Here is a 21616-nt window from a genome sequence, read left to right as displayed (position 1 = left end):
GCGATGCTCTGCCCATCTTGGGGCATCGCTCTGCCGCAATCAGAGCCATTCTAGCGCCTGAGGCAGAGGCCACAGAGCCATCCTCAGTGCCCGGGCAAATTTTGCTCCAATGGAGTCTTGGCTGCGGGAGGGGAAGAGAGAAACAGAGAGGAAGGAGAAGGGGAGGGGTGGAGAAGCAGATGGGCGCTTCTCCTATGTGCCCTGGCCGGGAATTGAACCCGGGACTCCCGCATGCCAGGCCGACACTCTACCACTGAGCCAACCGGCCAGGGCATAAATCAATTTTTAAAAGACCACCAACTAAATAGAAAAGTTTAAGATAAAAAGAAATATGAGTTTAAATTCCAGAGAAAAAAAAAAGAAACACAAATACTTTTCAATATAAGATGTTCAACTATCAATCACAGGATAAATGCAAATTAAAACTATGTTATCAGACTGGCAACAATCCAGACACTTTGAAGAACTGTGCCGTTGGCACGTGTCGGGAAATGAGTACTCTCGCACATCCATGGTGGGAGTCTACACTGGTACAGCCCCTAGGAGGAACAATCTGGCAGTACTTACCGAAAGTGTAAATGCGTTTTGCTCCCAGGAGTTTATCTTACAGATACACTTGCACATTTATGAAATGACAGATACTCAAAAGTTTCTCATGGTAATATTGCTTAAATTGCAAATAACTAAAAACAATCTAAATGCCTACCAAAAGAGAACTGGTTAAATATACCATGGTATGTTCCTAGAAGGACATAAATATCTATAGAAGTGAATGAAGAACTGCTTTATGTACTCCCTTGTAAAGATCTACAGAAGAGATATTTAAGGGTAAGGGTTACAAAGAACATAAGAATGCAAACAGTATGCTATAGTATGCCACCACTTGTGTAAAAATTAAAATAACCATATTCTTTGTATAAAGAAAATACAAAAGACATAAAGTGGTTATCTGGCAGAGGACAGAGTGAGTTGTGAGTTAGGCAGAAAGAACTGTGGTGGGAAACTTTTATCTATATCCTTTCTATGTAGGTTTTAATTAATGAAACATGAATATATCGATTATTCAAAATATTACACATTAAAAAATGTTAAAGACAATGTGAAGTTATCTTAATAGAACCCTAAAATCACCTTTTGTATCAATCACGTTAAGATGGCACAAAGTGTTATATGCTGATCAGTTCCCTAATATAAAATCTATGTAGGCTATGTTTAGAAACAAAAGCAAAGTCTGCAGAAAGGCATGTTCTGTCTGTTATGGAAAACTGGTCTATTCCATTAAATATAGTTGAGTTTCTTTGGTTTTCAAATGTATGTGAATTTGGTAATACATGTTATCAAAATTCAGCTTGATTTTGAAAAAAAAATTTTTTTTAAGTGCGCCTCGACAGGATCTACCCGACAATCCCATTCTGGGGCCAACGCTAGAAGAAACTGAGCTATCCTCAGCGCCTGGAGCTGACCCTCAAACCAGTCAAGCCCCAGGCTGCTTGGGGGGAAGAGAGAAAGGAGGCAGAGGAAGAGAAGAGAAGCAGAGGGTCACTCCTCATGTGTGCCCTGACTGGGGATCTAACTCAGGGCATCCACACACCCCGTCAACAGCCGAAACATTCTTTTTTAAAAAAAGTATTCTATTGATTAATTTTATTTTGTTTTTGGATATATTTGGGGGAATTATTCTGTTTTGCGAGGCACTAATCATATCTAAAATACCAGATCTCATTTCCTAGGCAAACTTTCTTAATCAATTTAAACATCAAACTCCCTAAAAAACAGTGTTCCTGTCGAACCAGACCCTCTGATTAGGCTACCTACATGTCTCAAACTTCCACTGCTTTGTCCCATAATGAGCTTAAGGAAACTTAAAAAAATACTAGACATTATGCAGTTAGGGAGTATGAAAACAAGAAAATATTTCTAACATACTTTGAGGAATGTTTGATTTTTCTTTTATTTATTTATTTTTTAAGACTTTATTCATTTTAGAGAGGAGAGAAGGAGGGAGGGAGGGAGAGAGAGAGAGAGAGAAGAGGGCAGGAGCAGGAAGCATCAACCCCCATATGTGCCTTGACCAGGTAATACCAGGGTTTTGAACGGCAACCTCAGCATTCCAGGTCAATGCTTTATCCATTGCGCCACCACAGGTCAGGCAGGAATGTTTGATTTTTCAAGGAAGAAACAAAAATTACTATTTCTGTTAAAAAGTTATGGCTGCCCTGGCCAGATTACTGGTTGGTTAGAGCACCTTTCCAATATGCCAATGTTGAGGGACTGATCGATCCCCAGTCAGGGCACATACAGGAACAGACTGATGGTTTTTTTTCTCTCTCTCTCTCTGTCTCCCTTCCTCTCTCTCTCAAATCAGTAAATACATTTTTAAAAAGTCATGCTTATATAGTATCTTCCATATAACAATAGTATCAATCAAAGCATAAAAGAGACCTAAACTAAGCTCATTAAAATACTATTCATTACAGTAAGATTTTTACCTGTACTATGTTTTAAATATTTAAATGTGAAGGATATTAAATAACTAATTGCCATGTGGCAGAAATCATCAGTAACTGCTTCATAAAGGAAGTAAATTTTTCAGTTGTTCTTGAAGGAAATGACAGGCACTAGGAATCCTAAGTCAAATTGGTTTCACAATCAGAGATTCATTTTAGCACACTGAAGTAAAATAAAATGAGCGATGTAATCTCTCTACTTAGTTCTCCCTAAATTCTGATGACATGACAAAACCTTCTGTGTCCACAGAGACATTCAGTAAGGTGCTGACGTTCAGTAAGGTGCTGACGTTCAGTAAGGTGCTGACGTTCAGTAAGGTGCTGAAGGCCCTTGAAAATCCTATAACTTTATACCTCACAAACCCAGACACCAGTCTCAGACTTAAAAAGAAGTTAAAAAAAGTCTTTTTTTTCTTTTCCCACATTTTCATAAAAGACCAGAACAAATAACTTGGAAATTTTGTACATTCATACCTCTATAAATTCCTTCATATAATAACAAAATTCTGAAACACGTATGCAAAAGACAGGATTTAACATGTTTAGCGTGTTTTGTTTTAATACCATAAACTCCTTTTAGAACTTTTAAATAAAAGTCACATGGGAAGAAGCAAATGAATCCAAGATAATACTTAAGAAATCAGCTGAATTGACTAAAATTAAGCTTTATATATTTATATATTTTGCTTAGCCTAAATAATCTCTTCAGGAGGTACAAAATCACTTTAAAAACTGAGTAGTCAATGTCATTTGTCTTTCTATCTCTTCACCAGACTTATACTACACACACAAAAAAGAGAAAAAAATATAAAATAGAATGTTACATTATGATGCTTGTGACGGGAAGTTTTATTTTGGTTCAAAATAAGAGTCCCTAGCTCACGCTGCCTTAAATGTCACTCAGTGACAATCTCTAAAACAAGATGAAACTGAATAATTTTACCAAATACATTTTTCTGCAAATATACTATTTTTCTACAAATCATGTAAGCCGAAATATACAGCATACAAGCGTATTTAATAAGGCTAATTTAAACTAGAAGCTACTTAATATACTTAAAGTACATGACTCCCTTTAGCATCGTAGTATATTGAAGTGATTATCTATCCATAAGGTAGTTTAAGAAAAACAACACTGCCAAAGGCAACAATGTTTTAATATAGTGGTGCCTGCCATTAAAACAAAATCCAAAAACCAAAAAAAAAGAAAAAGAAAAAAAGCTCAAAATAGAAATACCATGAATGTGCCAACTAGCAAGATGAAACGATCAACAAAACCATTTCCCTGAATAAGCCTCAAAGTGACAGAGCCTTTCTTGAAAGGTTCCGAACACAAAGACAAAGAACATGAGAAGGCTGACCGTTCCTGCTGTCACTTCCCAGGAATGTCAGAGGCTATTAAACATCTTCCTATCCGTCCGTCTCAAACACCCAGCCATAAACAAGTACTTTAGATTATAGCTTTGCCTTTTCTCAAAAGTACATTGTTTCCTAGTAAGAAGAAAGGATTTTTAAAACGGGCCAGGGAGATGGCTCAGGGCGCAGCCTGGCCCGGGACCCTGGGCCCTCGAAGACAGACACCAGGCCCAGGGCGCAGTCGCCGGGCTCACCTGCTGTGGCTGGTACCTCTGCTGGGACTGGGATGGCAGGTACTGAGCCTGCGGAGGCAGGTGCGGAGGCTGCGGCTGCTGGTTGTAGTAAGGCTGCTGGCCCTGTTGGCAGTAACCACTCACACCTTGTTGTCCATACTGAGGTGGCATCTGTCAAGGAGGAAAGAAAGTGAGAAAGTCAAAAAGTGCAATTCAATGAAATCAAGTACGGTTTCAATTCAGCAACATGAAGTGGATTCTTTGCTAAGCAACTGGACTCAGTGTTTTTAATATCCATCATTTTACACAGAGCAATATCCTGCCTTCTAGTCACATACTAGCAATGAAAGCAAAAGCTAATGTGACTTTGCTTTAAAAAATAACATTTTTATCTGATAGCAAGTATTGATAACTTCATAAAAATCCAGGGGGGAGGAGCTCCTAATACGGACATTAAAAAATAGTCCCTTCTAAGAAAGTCAAAGAAGCATTAAGTTAATCCATTCTCATGCCAACACACAAGATGAAAATGAACTCCAACAGTCCAAGTTCACAAACTCATATTTTGTAGAATGCGTGTGGCGAGGGTGCATGCAGGACGCGTGTTGTTTCAGCTAGCCAGACCTCCCCAGCTACATTTGTAGCTCATTAGCGTTTCGTTGACTATTCTGCTAAAAAGAAACTACATTTCTTTACAATCAAATGAAACCCTTTCAGAACACTCGGAATATCAAATAATATAACCATCAATATGAGTTCTTGAAGGAAAGAAATTTGTATCAAATACAAGGTTAGCATTTTCTTAGTTCATAAAACAGGTAATGGTGTAAGGCAGAGTGTACCGCGCTGCAAAGACCAGAGATACAGAGTAAACTATGGCCTGAAATGAGCCTTCTCCACCTCTAACTTACACGAGCCTAAAAATCCTTGAAATCACTGATCAAAAAACAAAAAAAAATCCTTTCTCATGCAATAAATACACCATTGATATTTTTTAATGTTTTTTTAAATGAGAAATCTATTGACTTATTTTTTCTAATTGGGGGAGAGAGCAGGAGAGGGGAAGAAAAACAAAACATCAGGATGGCAAAGCACTCTGGAGATGCGAGGGTGAGGGCACTGTTACTACCACAATATGGTGCATCAGAGAACGCCGGGACCTCCAGCCCCAGAGCCCACACTGAAGAATTCAGTGATCAGTTCCAGATACAAGCCTAAGAAAAACAAATTCACTAGAGAATACTGAATGACAAAAAAGAGGGAATGGTAAAGGAGAAAAGTATTACTTTGCCTCTAAGACCAATTACTACTGTAATTCCTAACATACACAATGCAGTAAGAGGGGAAAACGCACCAAGTTCAAGTTCATCTTCCTTCTGAACCAATCAAGATTATTTCCAAGATCTGTCAGCAATGACTACAAAACATTTGGCCACAATGGCTCACAATGCCTCTCATCACACAGACCCCAAGTTAGTAGAGCAGACAAGTTTGTACTGAAAACCATTTAACAGAACAGTTGAATTCTTTGCTTTTATTTATTTTACAGCTTGGTATCTCATAATGAATGTATGTCCTTGCCATAAGCCCAGCCAAAGAATTTCCATAAAATACAACTCCACATGCTAAAATACCATATACTACCCACAACACATACCCTTCCGTTCAACACCCATATGTTCGATTTGATATCTAATACTGTATTTCACACAAGCATCTTTGCAGTTTGATTTGAAGCAGTTAGGATAACACTTTCGCCGGTGTTAAGATGACTGTAAAGCTCAGTGAACACAGCCAGCAAACTCCCCTCGGAACTGCACTTTAATATGTTGATTTCCTGGTTTACAGAAACATTCTGCACAATATGGAAGTGTTATTTGTGGTGGAGGGGGGCTCTATTTTCTAAGCAAACAACAACAGGACATGTTACAGGAAGGAGTTTACTGACACTAGAGCAGTTACGATGTACTAGAATCTTCCACTACTTCAGCTCGGAAAGGCTCCGAGGCAGGTCGGGGTGCAGGGAGGCAGCCTGAGGGGCAGGAGGGTGGATGACAGCAGGAACATCTCTTCATCGGAGCCCGGCAAGTCCACAGAACACGGCGACTTCAGAGGGGAGCCATCAACACGACTGCTTGGGAGACCTCACTGCTGTCTTCCACGATTATCAAACCTCTTTTCTCCCTTCAGATGCATGGTCCAATTCATTTCACACTAACCTAACTGGCACCGCGCCCTGTGAGCCCAAGAAGAGGTGACTTGTAACACAGCCCAGCGGGCCAGCGGACAGCCCCGGGGCCTGGGGCCAGTCGTCTAGTCCACTGCCCTTCCTGTGGGAGCCACATTACAGACAGAGAGCACTACTCCAGGGCAGCGCAAGACCCTCTGGGTTAGAAATGCATAACACCTAAATCCAAGTCCACTGGACCTCGGTTGTGAGAACACGGCCAACCAGAATGATATCTGTCCAACATCTCCATCTGTAAAATGGGGCTACCTTCTCAATTAATATAAATATTATAACTGGCAATATAATAATTTTACTTGACATTCTACAAAGATGCTGCAATTGTTTATTAACCTACAAATTGTAGCATTCCCTCTGAAGTATTATTTCCTAAGTTTTACCTTTAAGAGCAATTTCTCAATGTAATACCTCAGCTGTCTGGAACTAAAGTCTAATTCTTTAACAATCAATATTGTTTTTGTTTTAATCAATTTAGATGCAGGGCTTTCAAAGATCTATTATATGCTCCTCTGATACCGTCAACCAAATAATCATTATGGAACATAAATCAGCAGGCTGAGCCATGTCACACCGATGGCCCCAGAGCCCGTGGCCACCGGAGGTCACCACAGCTCGGGTCTCTGTCCCGTCCTCCCACGTGCCCTCAGGGCGCTCGGCCATCGCTGGTCACCCTGAACTCCATCCCCGAGGGACTTGGCTGAGGCCCGTGAAGCCCCCTGTGCTGTTGAAACGCTCACGGAGACTGGTCCCCGAGGATAGCACGTGAGCTTCCTTACAGTTTTGTGAAATCAATTTGGCTACTTATGTGTCTTCCTGTTTGTCTATCAGCTCTCAACCACATGCAGGGTAAGGAAGATTGCCAGGCAGCTCAAGGCCAATGAAATTTAAGCCCAAGTTACTGAGTACCGGGACCTAAGTGTGGAGAGCGGAGGACCCGGCCTCTCCAGCTCAGGGGTCGCCCGCACCCTGACCACCTAGCTGCCTGGACACAGGCCAACCTCCCTCATCCTCGTGCCATTCCTGGTGTCCTTTACCACAGGAGAGAGGTTCTGATCCGGTGAGTGAGTTCATTCCTGAACTGTGTGCTCGTGTCTACTGTCTGTGCTGATCACTAGCATGCATGCACCCGCACTCGCGGTGTGCTTCCTGGAAGAGAACCCGCTGGTCAGGAGGAGAGAGGTTCTGATCCGGTGAGTGAGTTCATTCCTGAACTGTGTGCTCGTGTCTACTGTCTGTGCTGATCACTAGCATGCATGCACCCGCACTCGCGGTGTGCTTCCTGGAAGAGAACCCGCTGGTCAAGAAATGTTTATTAACGAGTGGATGTTGTTCAATGGGTTAACTAAAATTATCACTATAAAAATATTTAAAGTAATAAAGGAACACATTATAAAACTAAAATCACTTGTCCCATCCAAATCTTTGATATACGTCTGTTCAGCTTCATCCAACAGCTGGGAACACTGAGCATCACCCGGAAGCAGCCCGGGGCCCTCGGCTGGGACCCTCTGACCCTCGACGTCATCACTGCCCAGCAGAGGCCGAGGAGGCACCCGGCACAGAGGCAGAGGTCCAGCGAGGACCTGCGAGTGCCTGGCCAGCCGGCTACTTATGTACAGGGCATGGCCAGCTACAACACCAGGGCCCTGATGTGCTCCAGGCCTTCGGGGGGCGGGGGGTGGGGGGGGACTGAACCAAAGCAAACCTCTGACAGTTGGGACTCTATCCGGCATTTCTCTATGGCTCCTACAAGGAACACTATATCTAACCAAGTGAAATCTGAAATGAGTCCTATAATCAAAAATGTTTCTGAAATGCATGTACTATAAAAATAAAACGTAACATTAATTAGCACATTAAAAGAGCTGGGAGATCTTTTAAAAATTTAAAAAACCCACCCACCTTTAAATCTGGGATTTCTCAAATTTATCTGATCACAGCACCCCGCCCACCACACCCATTGGAATGTAAATCCCACAAGAGCCGGGCCTGGGCGGTTTAGTTCATCACTGTCCTGAGCACTTCCCGGCCTGTAGGAAACACTGAATGAGTATTTGTTGACGGAGCCTCCTGGAATCACTGTATAAATCACATGCTATAAATCGCACACCACTGACATATAGATGTGAGAGCTTTCTGCCTCGAGCTACGCCCTGGTCCGGTCCAACAGTCCTTCTGCACAACAGCTCATAAAAACACTTGCAGCAGATATTATAACCCACCTCGGTGTGAGCCTGGAAGTTATGGTAGGAAAATATACTTTAGTTTCTATTATGGACCCATCACCTCTGGATTATTTGTATCTATTTACATGATTAGTTTGTCCCTCTTTTTGGAAGAGAACAATTTAAAATCAAAAGAAGTCGGTTACATTGGCCTAAACTTAACACAGATATTCTTGGACAGAAAAAGCTCCACACTTCTGCATTCCAGCATACTAATTTTATGATATGCAATTGAATGAGCACTTTCCTATTCTTCTTTCCTGAGGTAAAATACACATAACATAAAATTCACCATTTAATCATTTTCCAGAGTACAGGTTCGTGACACTGAGCAGATTCACACTGTTGTGCAAACATTACCCCATGCACCTCCAGGGCCTCAGCACTCCAAACTGAAGGTCCACACCTCCACTGAACAGCCACTCCCCAATTCCTTCCCCCAACCTCGGCCTCCGCTGACCACTCTTCTGATTTCTGTCTCCATGAATCTGGTTATTCTAGGCCCCTCACATAAGTATAATCATTTAACATATGTCCTTCTATGTCTAGTTTATTTCACTCAGCATGTCTCCAAGGTTCATCATGTTGAAGCAGGGTTCGGGAACCTATGGCTCGCGAGCCAGATGTGGCTCTTTTGATGGCTGCATCTGGCTCGCAGACAAATCTTTAATAAAAATAATAATAACGTTAAAAATATAAAACATTCTCATGTATTACAATCCATTCATTTCCTACTGCTCATGTTCATGGTTGCAGTTGGCTAGAGCTAATCACAGCTGTTCTCTGGGACACCACCAAATTTTTATTGGATAATGCATAACGTACACGGGTCATTGTATGGCTCTCACGGAATTACATTTTAAAATATGTGGCGTTCATGGCTCTCTCAGCCAAAAAGGTTCCCGACCCGTGTTAAAGCATCAGAATTTCATTCCTTGCTAAGGCTGAAAATGACTCCGTGGTAAGTGTGTGCCCACGTTTACCTAGTCACCCATCGTGGGCAGCGGGATTATTTCTCCCTTTGGTTACTGGGAATAATGCTGCTATGTAAACAGGCATACAAATATCTGTTCAAGCCACTGGTTTCACTTCTTTTAGATATACGTACACTCAGAAGGGGACCTGCTGGACCATATATGACACTTCTATGCTGAATTCCTTGAGAAACGGCCGGACTACTTTTCACAATGGCTGTGCCATTTTATATTGCTCCCAGCAGTAATAAGGGGTCCAGTTTTTCCACATCCTTGACCATATTATTTTCTGCGTGCTTTGTAACAGCCATCCTGATGAGTGTGAAGTGGTATCATACTCATTGTGGGTTTGATTTTCATTTCTCTAATGATTAGCAACGTTGAGCATCTTTTTACATGCTTATCGGCCACTTGGTGATTTAACCAGGAAAAATGTGTTCAAGTCCTTCTCTCATTTTTCAAATACGTTGTTTTTTGTTGTTGAGTTTTAAGAGTGCTTATATATTCTGGATATTAATCCTTTTTATGAAATATAATTTGCAAATATTTTCTCCTGTTCTATGAGTAGGCTTTTTGGTCTTTTGATAATGTCCTTTGATGCATAGAAAGTTTTTAACTTTGATGTAGTCCCATTTATTTATCTTTTCTTTTGTTGCCTATGCATTTGGCTCCACTTCAAGAAATCACTGCCAAGTCCAATATCACGAAGCATTCCCCTGTGTTTTCTTCTAAGAGTTTTACAGCTTTAGCTCTTATGTTTGGGTCTGTGATCCATTTGAGGAAACTTTTGTATACAGTGTAAGGTAAGGGTCCAACTTCGTCTTTGGAAAGAAAGACTAATTGTTCTACTTTATATAATTTTCACATCAGTTTCAGATCCATTAGTTCTAAGAAGCATAGTTTGCTTTGGTATCTAATCTACACTTCCCTCAAGAACTACATTACATGTATACACGTTCAATATGTTGTATAATCTGTTTATATGAAGTTCAAAAACAGGCAAAATCAATTTATAGTGCTAGAAATCACAGTGATTGAGAGCTATGGAGGACTGGCTAGAAAAAGACTTGAGGAAACTTTCTGGAAGTAATGAAAATATTCTGTATCTCAAATGGGGTAGTGGGTTCATAGATATATGTATTTGTTAAAACTCATCAAAATGTACACTTAATATCTGAACATGTTACTGTATGCATATGGTAACTTTAAAAAATACTGGCAGAATATGTACACACACTTAATAATAAAGGTAGCATCTAAAATTCCTCCTTATATTTTTTATGTTTGTGTTAAAACCATTCCTGCCTTACTTATGCCTAGAGGTCAATTTCCTATTTGATAATTAAATAACAACTATTCCTAGGTGCTTAACAGAGAATTTTCATATTTTCATTTTACATAATCCCAATATTATATAGCAATTGGGCATATTTAAATAAGCATGGTGGGTATGTAAGTTCAAATATTGAAGGCAAATCACAATATGTTTAGAAACAATACCCCTTTAGCCCAGAATTCCACTTTTGAGAATTTCTCTCAAGAAAAATATGAAACAAGTATGCAAAAGACATGTGTCGCAAGGAGTTCGCTGCACCCCCACCACGGCACCTACACTCAAATACACGGAAGCACCCTGAACGTCCATCAACAGGGCCTGGTTAAAATCAAGGTGGGGGAGTCAATAAAATAGCACAGAGACATTTAAAATTAATGGACTTTATTATAGGTAATATGTATGTAATAACAACAAGGTCTGTCCATGGATTACTGAGGTGGGGTCAAGGGTAGCAGGTTATAGAACAATATATCAATATATATTTTATAATGCTGTTTTACAATATGAAAATGTTTATGTGTAGTATGTAAGTAAAAAATTAATAGCCTAGAAGAATTACACCACAATGTTATTTATCGTTTCTTAAACCAACTCAGTGTTTTCATGAATCTAGAACAAAACGCAATTTATTTTGGATTATTTATCGCTGTCTTTCTAGGAGTTATCCAAAAAGTATATTATACCAATTTATCTTTAACAGCAGAAACCGCCTTAATTTCTGTTTTCCTCCTAGCTTTGAGCCCGTCCAGGTACATTCTACAAAATGAAAAGGCCCAAAAAGCACAGGAAAAAACCCTCCTAAGATCACAGCCACTACATTTCAGTCATTACTGTGGCAAATTCTGCTAGCTTGCAATTGCACAGAAAGATCAAATGCTATTTTCCATGCATAAGAGACCGACTGAAAATTCCCCACAGCCAGAAATTCAGATGCTAAGCCAATGCGTGGCTGAACCAACTGCATGAGAAAATTTTATTATGTCAATATGTCCAGTCAAAAATAATGTGCTAGAAGGTAATAAATAAAGTTTACAAGGTCAAGATCCTACAACTGCTTCACAATCTCCACTCCCTTAAGCTAAGTTCCCAACTGAGACTTCTAAACAATTCAGTTGCTTTTCTTTTTTTTCATTTTCTTGTTTTAAAAAGAAAAATCTTATCCTTGGGCTTGACTAAGGGAGAAAAACAAAAAGCTACACAATCTCCTGAAATGACTCCTTCACACTTGAAAAAGAAGAAACAATCAACAAATGTGCTTTGAGCACTTAATGGATGCACTGTACACTTCAGCTAAATTCCTTCAAATGCTGTCCAGCTTCCCTGGAGGAGTAGAAAAAAGACAACCGGGGGTAGAAGGAGTTGGCAAAGCATTCAAGGGTCAAACAGTGTCTTCTACCCCAGGACAGACTGGGTCACCAACGACAAAAACACACTAGCTACACAGATCACACTGCAGGGAACCCACCTCCATATCTGTCTACATCCTTGTTCCTAACAGGTAACTTCTGGGTTTTACACGCTGAACACTAACCAGTATGTCTGCGCTACTTTAACCCACTCCTTTAGCTTAAACCTTGTTTTAAAATCCGTATAGAAAAGTAAGTCTACTGATTTGTGAAATGAAGTTGTAAAGTTCTCATTTGTCATCAGTAATAAATAGTCTTTTTACATGACAAATCTGTTTCCTAAAATTTTCTTTAAAAGTATGCACAGTATTAGATTGTATAAGAGGGACAATAACACACATATAATCTCTTCTCGGATTTCTTTACAATAATTAATCATTTACAAAATGTCACTGCTTATTCTAAGTCCAACCGCTCTCTAGTTAGCGAATCACAGTTGAAGCGAACAGAAGGTCAGACCGCCGTTCTGAAGAGAGAATATTCTATACAGCTGTGGGGCGCAACAGCAGTGCCTCTCCTGACCTCAATTTCCAGAACTCAGACATCTGTCCCGAACAGCCTTTATCTCCTCTTCATTGTCATTATCATTCTATTATCCGGGAATTTATTTACACCCTTCTTAAACTGATTTATATTTCTAGTTCACGCTACCTCTTGAGGGTAACTAGTTCTGGAACATTATTATCCATTTCATACAGGGGTACATCATTTAGCTTTCATGAAATTAACTCTGAGCTCTAGGGAGTGCCCCCTAATGCTAGTACACAGATCTGATTAACAAACATACGGCCAACCAATGCAAGCCAAAGCTGCTATTCGACCTGCTCAAAGATTCCTTGTCACCTGCCACCTACCCCACTCTGCCTCGTGATGATTTTCAATGGCTTAAGTAAACTGCTTTCGCTCTGTTAGTCTTTACTGTGGAATAGAAAAATGGCATGAAGGATTCAAAAGGCACAGCAGCAACAAGCATGCTGCACACAAGGTAAGGTTACTCTCTGGTTACTTTTATTTATTTATTATTTTTTGTATTTTTCTGAAGCCGGAAACGGGAAGGCAGTCAGACAGACTCCCGCATGTGCCCAACCAGGATCCATCCGGCATGCCTACCAGGGGGTGATGCCCTGCCCATCTGGGGCGTTGCTCTGTTGCAACCAGAGCCATTATAGCGCCTGAGGTAGAGGCCATGGAGCCATTCCCAGCGCCTGGGCCAGCTTTGCTCCAATGGAGCCTTGGCTGTGGGAGGGGAAGAGAGAGACAGAGAGGAAGGAGAGGGGGAGGGGTGGAGAAGCAGATGGGTGCTTCTCCTGTGTACCCTAACTGGGAATCAAACCCAGGACTCCTGCACGCCAGGCCGATGCTCTACCACTGAGCCACCCAGCCAGGGCCTCTCTGGTTACTTTTAAAAAGAACTCTCTAGTACAGTGGTCCCCAACCCCCGGGCCACAGACCGGTATCAGTCTGTGGGCCATTTGGTACCAGTCCGCAGAGAAAGCATAAATAATTTACATTATTTCCGTTTTATTTATGTCTAAGTCTGAACGATGTTTTATTTTTAAAAAATGACCAGATTCCCTCTGTTACATCCGTCTAAGACTCACTCTTAACACTTATCTCGGTCACGTGATACATTTATCCGTTCCACCCTAAAGGCTGGTCCATGAAAATATTTTCTGACATTAAACCGGTCCGTGGCCCAGAAAAGGTTGGGGACCACTGCTCTAGTACAGGTCCCTCTACCTCCCACTACAGCTGTGCTCACCCTTCCTGCCAGGTCAGACTTCTACAGGAGATTAAGTATTCATAAAATGCAGCATTCAATGGCGGAAAAGGCTTCCTCTCATTTACAACCAACGCTGAGCTAAAGCCTTACTGTACACAAAATTAACACACAAGTGTATAATTGTAGTTTAATGCTCAAGTGCCCTAATTATGCACTTTAAAACACTTTCTTATCAACGATCCATCTAGGGAATTCGATATCACAGGTCTATAAAGTCTATGGTGCACTTTTTGATAAAACAGAAGCATAACAGAAAAAAAAACTGCAGCTTCAGAGAGAGAGAGTAGGTGTGTAATGCACAAAACCATAATCTCATGCTAAAAATTTCAGATGAAAAATGGAACGTATTTCCAAAGTATATAAATTTGATGGAGGAGAGGGGTGCCTAACAGCTAAAGATTGTTAATTTATACATCTATTCTGGAAGAAAGAGAACCAGTATATACAAACAGGTGGCCTAAAATCTTTCATAAATTGTCACAAGGGAAAAAAAAATTACCTACGAGTCTACAAGCCTTATTTATAACATAACATATGCAGGAAAAATTTAACAATAAAAGGATCCCTGCTCACTTCTAATGTGAAAGCCTCAACATCTAGGCTACCCACATTTACATTTAAAACAAAATGGAAAGTATTTTCCATACCAAACCTATGCAGTCTTTTTTAAGCGAGCAAATCCTGAGTAGAAAACATGTGGACATGACTAGCACGAGCCCCCCTTCAGCGTGGGTGGCAGTACTGCTAAGGGAAGCAACATTTTCTAAGAAGCAGCTACTTAAAAATAAAAAGTAAAATAAAGACCGAGAAAAGCCTATGCAGCCTCACGGGGTGCTGCTGTCTCCATCCAAGAAAGCCCTTTCCCAGGAAAAGGGGCGCTGAAGTCATTGATCGCTAATGACTGCACCGCTGGAAACAATGTGAAGCTTCCATCTTTCTTGTTATTACTGCCCCAACTGCTACAGGTAGTTCTGAATCAGTGAACAGCATCTTTGAGTTGTTTCAATTCTTAAAAAGATTACAAAATAAAAATCAAAACAGTAGAGCAGCACCTCACACACGTTAGAGCAGCAGGGTTTTCTAGTACGACTTGAAAGTCAGTGTCAGGCTGCGCTATTTCCATGTAAAAACCAGGGTCTGCTGATGGAGACTGGAGAGCAGCGTCCTGCCCGGCCGCCGCCCTGCTGGCGGGAGACTCCCGTTGTAAAGCTGGAAAAGAGGAGCCCAGAGCCTTCCCGCCTTCCTGTAGCAACCCAGCTGCCAAAATGAATGGGCCAGAGGGGAATTTCCGAGAATTTTAAAGAGGTAACCTTTGCTGAGGCCGCAATGTCAACTTTGTAAGCGCGTGGCCAGAACATGTACAGTGAATGCTAGATTGGAGAGACTATTCCATTCGAGGTAGCTATGGAGAAAACAGGGATTTACCAGAACAAGACTAGAATTTTAAAACAGCCAATGGAAAGCTAAGCAACTGACACCTTCTGTGAAGGTGAACTTGATGGTGGGGGACAGGAGGAGCAGGAGCAGGAGCATTCACAGCAGGCTCTTTCTACATTGGGGGTTTTATAACATGTAAGTAAGTCCCGTGTGTGTGTGTGTGTGTGTGTGCGCGCGCACGCACACATATGGCGATACATGTGATTTTTTAACAGTTAAATTTTTTTTTTAGTGAGAGACAGAAAAAGAGAGAGACAGATAGACAGGAAGAGAGAGAGAGATAAGAAGAGAAGCATTAATTCTTCACTGCGGCACCTTAGTTGTTCATTGATTGCTTTCTCATATGTGCCTTGACTGGGGGCCTACAGCAGGGTAAGAGACCCCTTGCTCAAGCCAGTGACCTTGGGCTTCAAGCCAGTGACCATGGGATCATGTCTATGAACCCGCGCTCAAGCCAGTGCCCTACACTCAAGCTGGTGAGCCCGCGCTCAAGCCGGTGACCTCAGGGTTTCAAACCTGGGTCATCTGCGTCCCAAGCTGATGCTCTATCCACTACACCACCATCTGGTCAGGCTAAATTGTTTCTTTTTTTTAATGTAACTATATAATTGTATTATTACCAATAGTCTACAGCTCACCTTTTGAGGGTGAAGAGGCAAGTTGCCTCTATAGCATTTCTATATCAAATTTTCTGGAAGGAAGAAAAGGAGGAAGGGAGGGAGGAAGGGAAAGATTTTGGTAACTGAGTTGATAAAAATGTGAGTAAAATACCACCAAGCCCCTCAAAAATGGAATTTCAAAAACTATATTGTATTAAACATGATTCCCTAAAAATACACAGTCTAAATGTCCCATAGATACTTTTTAAGGGAGAAACATGTACTCACTAACCTATGCACCCCTAAATGTATATGATGCATGTGGTGAAAACTGTATGCCCAGAGAAAAGCAATAGCGATGGCAATGCAGAGGGTCAGGCACCTTCACGTGCCACGGCCCAGACCCCCACCCAGCCATCAGGCTCCCTCTGTGCCTGAGAACACAGCCAAGTGCAGAACTGGAGCCAGTTCCAGGGGACAGACCAGGGACCTTTGCTGTCCCTCCCTGAGCACTGGCTGGGAGGTGGGGAGATGGCAGCAGGCTTTGTCCTGTGCTACACAGGGGACACAACAGACTTCACATGAGCAGAACCAGCCTTTTGTCCTTTCTGCCCGAACTTCCAGAATACGCTCATACAAATAATGAGAAGCAAGGATTCCTTTGCATTAGAAGAGGTTTCTACCACTAACCCCTCTCTCTCACAAGCAGCAATTTCTCCTCTGACTCGGCATGCAAGGGTAAGACTAGAGGAAACACACTTGCACTTTGGTGGCTGAAAACTGACTCCCTGCATTCAATTCCCTGGATCAAAGTCAGTTGGGGACCCAGGAAGGGGGCGGGGGAAAAGCAGGGAGGGGAGATGAAGAAGATGCTTAAAAATACATCCAGCAAGTGTTTGGATCAGTCCGCTACCATTTGAAATGGAAAATCCACACCCACACCCCCAACCTCAGTAGGCCAAGCCTAATTACACTTTATTGTGAATTCGGTATCATGCACGGCTGAACCAGTCGTGATTTCAGAGCTCACTGGTGCACCCTTCTCCTTACTAAGACCCAGGGAGAGGAGACCCACAATTTCACCCAGCCAGTCACAAACAGCACTCAGTTCTCTGTGCCCGTTCCTGGCACCCGTGCCCGCTCCACTTGCCCGATACTCAGGCCCTGAACAGAAGGCCTGGGAGTGTCGCATCTGTGAAACATGGATGAGAGGCTGCAAGTGGACACTGAGCTGGGACAGGAAGAGCCAAGGGCACTGTGGACACCCTGCTCTCTTCCAGACAAGAGAAGAGTCACAACAGACAGGAGGGCCAGGGAGCCCGAGAAGACGAGAGAAGCAGCAGGAGTGGGAAGGGGTTAAAAAGGCAAGGTAGGTGAGCGAATTAATAAAATGACAATGACTACAAAAGAAATACATACACAACTGTTTTGAAGTTTTAAAACACAAAGTTTAAAGCCTAGGTTGTTTAGCTTTAGAAAGTATTAGGATATAAAATCTCTACTAACACATACATCATACATTCAAGGCAAAACCGGAGAGGGGAGTGTCTCTACATTCAGCACAGAAATCTTCCCTCCAGGATAAACTTGGGATACTGAGTAACAGTTTAAAGAGGAGTTCTATTATGAAGCTGAGACAGTGTGAGGAAATGATGCTTTGGAAAAAAACATCAAAGCCCTTGAAATATAAATATATCTCAAAGCAAATGTTTGTATTAAAAAAGAGAGAGAAGATGATTTAATTATTTCCCTTGAGATAAAAGATCTGTAATTTTTGTCTTATTTCATCAGAAGGAACATGTGCCAATATTCTCAAAAGACTGGTTGGGAAAAATATAGGATGTTGACATTTAAAAAGTATTAATAGAAAGACACCTGAGGGCAAACAGAGGAAGATTTACTTCATGTAGAATTTTCAACAAATTAAAAGTTTCACTTTTTCCTTTAAAAAAAATAAAAAAGTTTCACTTCTTTCTACTGTCTCTTCCATATTAACAACTCAGTAAAATTGGGCATTCTAACCTACTAATTATGATAATTTATAATCATAAAATCACAGTTATGCCCCTTAAAATTATGCTTCAACACAGGGGTAATCTCAGATCATCCATTCTAAGCACCTTTGCAGGGAAGTCCAGTAGACTTTGAGGACATACAGAAGTCACTGAACTGCTTTTGCCAGAATGAGAAGGGGTATAAAGAACTGCTTTTGCCAGAATGAGAAGGGGTATAAAACAACTGTCCTAAGGTACAGCCCTCCAATCCAAAGACAAATAAGGATGAATCGGCCAAAATATTTCTAATTAAGCCATACTTTAATCTTATTTCATTTCAACTGTAAGAAAAAAATTTCTTACACACCATTAAAATGAAAAGGCCAGGTTTCAAACAGTCCCGCACGTTGATCTTCGCTTTCACAAATCCCTTAATAAATGCACTGTGCACAGTGGGGGTGGGGTCACATGACTTCCAACTATTCATTTGACATAGTGTTTCCTTTCAAGGTTGTGGCTTACAGGCTGGTGGAAGCCCATCAGAACAGCAATTAGACAAGACGACACCACGGTCAGGAACCAGCTCAAGACAAAGCATGAGGAACTGGTGAAGAACGGTCAAACTTTCTAACCAGAGATGCTACATTCAACTTAAACCTGCAGAGACATCTAACTGCCAGAAGAAAGAATTAGCAATGCTAGTATCTGGTCACTTGGTTCCTGACACCTGTTTCCAATGTCTTCCACTCCTCACACTGGTGGGAGTTCAATAAACCTAAAAATCACAGCCACCTCCTCAGCAGACCACGATCGCCCCATGTGTCCAGCACAATCGATCGATCATTAGGGTTTGGGCACCCCATCCTTAAAGGTTCTGACCCTCACGCACGGACTCCCCACACCACATGCAGAGAAGTCTCCAGGGGACGGCCATTAGTGCCGGGCCCCTGAGCTTTGCTGGGAAGCAGGGCTGCCCCAGGCCACACCTTGTCTAGCCGCTGACCGGAACAGGCCACACCCTGCCTAGCCGCTGACCGGAACAGGCCTGTCCTGCAAGTCGCGAACTCCGTGACTGCTTTCAGTTCTCCACCGGCTGTCCTGCCCACAGGACATGCTCTAATCCTACTTTCTCTCAACTACACAAGAATAGAAAACCAATTTCTTAAATTTCTCTTAGAAGGAAAAAGAGGTAGGAAATGAAAAGAACCTACGGTTAACCAGAGCAACGACTTTCAAATGTTTTGACTCCAAATCAAAAGAAGAATTAGCCTGACCAGGCGGTGGCGCAGTGAATAGAGCGTCGGACTGGAATGACCCAGGTTAGAGACCCCGAGGTCGCCAGCTTGAGTGCAGGCTCATCTGGTTTGAGCAAAGCTCACCAGCTTGGACCCAAGGTCACTGGCTTGAGCAAGGGGTTACTCGGTCTGCTGAAGGCCCACGGTCAAGATACATATGAGAAAGCAATAAAAAAACTAAAGTGTCACAAAGAAAAACTAATGGTTGATGCTTCTCATCTCTCTTCATTCCTGTCTGTCTGTCCCTATCTATCCCTCTCTCTGACTTTCTCTGTCTCTGTAAAAAAAAAAAAAAAAAAAAAAGAGGTTTTTATATCACACCCTTGAACACGTGACACCCTGACTCCATGCAATAAAGTCATACTATATTTCATGTTCTAACTCGCTTTGTAAGAAACTTCTGGTTGTAGACTATGCTTCGGGCCCCACTAACGAATGAGTCACAATGAACAGTTTAAAAACACCACATTCGAGGTTGATTTTTTTTTCAGAGATTTTCAGGGAAAACTGTTTCAAGTGATATTGTACCAGGATAAATAGTGTCCACGGATACTGGCTCCCCACTCCGACCCACAGCTGCCACTGACACACGTGGCCACAGCCAGAGGAAAGGGCCCCGGGAGCAGGTCCACAACGTTGTAGGCAAGAGGCACTGGGCAGATGCTGGAAGAACAGGGAGCCCGAGGAGTCTCACAAATGCCCCCCAACACGGGACAGAAGAAACAGAAGGCAGCTGTGTTCACTGAGTTTGTGTCCTTAGAAAACACAGAGGCTAAGCTACTGAGGTCATCTCCCTCTCACCTGGGGTGTCCCCTGTACTCTGCTATCCTAACGTCATCTTGTTCTCTACCCTGGGCCTCACTACGAAACCCGCTAAGCCACAAACTGCAGTCTAAGGCTTGTCAGCGCTGACTCGTCTCCTAATGATTCACTGCAGTCACTACCAGACATCTCATTGTTACCAAAAATCTCATTGGTGTCAGCTACCCCAAAATAACATTCCCGACATCAATACTTCATCTTTACACAGTTCTTTCAAACTTCTGAAACGACTTCCGCACAGATGACCGGGCGGAGCTCGCTGCCAACGCCAGGAAGCGGGCCAGACGGGTTCTGCTCAGAGCAGAGCCTCACAGGCCCCGGGACAGAGCCAGTGCTCGGGGCCTGGTCTCATTCACACGGACCCCAGAGTTTAAAGAGAAGGTGTGGCAAGGCCCCCTCTAGTTGGTATCTGTGTCTACACTCTGCTTTCCCAAGTGGACTCCAAGTTCTCTGCATTGTCCACTATGTCACACATATTGACTCAACATTTTATTGAGCAATCAAGTGCCAAGAGAATCAGCCAAGGCCCTGTGGAATCTACAGCACGAACCAGACAGGCTCTCTGTAGGTAAGCAGCTTACACACAGAAGAAAGAGAACACACGCTTACAGCTCAGCATAAACAGGGACGTTCTCAGCAGCCACCAAGGACAGGAGAGAAGGGGCAGCAAGTCCCATCGGGAGAGCTGGGGAAACAACCCGAGGACATTAAGAAATGCTGTTCGGACCCCAAGTTCCGGACTTTGGCCTGGAGGGAGGACTGGCCCTCAGCTGACAGAGAAGAGAAATCCCTGCCCCAGAGCAGGAGCGGGAGCGTGGGTGGGGGCGGGAGCGGGGGCAGGAGCCAGAGCAGGAGCGGGAGCCGGAGCCAGGCTGGGGGAGACAGGGCCCAGCAGGGCACGAGGAATCAGCACTCAGTGCAACAGGAAGTCAGGAGGGACAAGAGCTGTGACTAATCCCAAGACCACACTATGCACAGAGCAGATGCTTTAAAAAGTACTGGCTGTATGAGTGGTTGACACTGTGTAAATTAGTACATTTTATTTTAAAGCACAAACATAGGAGCTACCGCCCAAGTTAATGAGTTATAGTTCATTCTCAAATAGCAACTGTGAACTGTCTGTGGCAAAACTCGAAGTCTTCTCCTTTGACCGCACACACCTTCAGGATGCCTCCTTCCATTACTCTTCATATTAACCAAATAACTCTCCCCCGAATGCAAATACTGCACTCTCAAACCACACAGTCATGTGTACGGTGCACCTACGTCTGGAATCACTGTCACACCTGCTGCCCTCTAGTCACCATGAACAAGCAGCACGCGTGCCCGATGCGACCCCTTCGACGGGTCCCAGTAACGGGGGAAGGGAGGAGGGCCGCGGTGCGAGACTGCAGTCAGTCC

At 42.6% G+C, this 21616-nt stretch overlaps 1 protein-coding gene across 4 annotated transcripts in view; it reads right to left on the bottom strand.

The window, feature by feature from the left end:
* ARID1B (AT-rich interaction domain 1B) overlaps positions 1-21616 on the bottom strand; it is a 429020-nt gene that overhangs the window by 294985 nt on the left and 112419 nt on the right. For all 4 annotated transcript variants that reach the window (XM_066248340.1, XM_066248338.1, XM_066248342.1 and 1 more), the window contains exon 3: positions 4118-4267. In XM_066248340.1, coding sequence (XP_066104437.1) covers positions 4118-4267 — 150 coding nt within the window. The remainder of the gene's footprint in view (positions 1-4117; positions 4268-21616) is intronic.

The sequence above is a fragment of the Saccopteryx bilineata genome, chromosome 12 (genome assembly GCF_036850765.1).
Source record: "Saccopteryx bilineata isolate mSacBil1 chromosome 12, mSacBil1_pri_phased_curated, whole genome shotgun sequence".
NCBI classification, from domain to species: domain Eukaryota; kingdom Metazoa; phylum Chordata; class Mammalia; order Chiroptera; family Emballonuridae; genus Saccopteryx; species Saccopteryx bilineata.
This window is presented reverse-complemented; position numbering and strand designations above follow the sequence as displayed.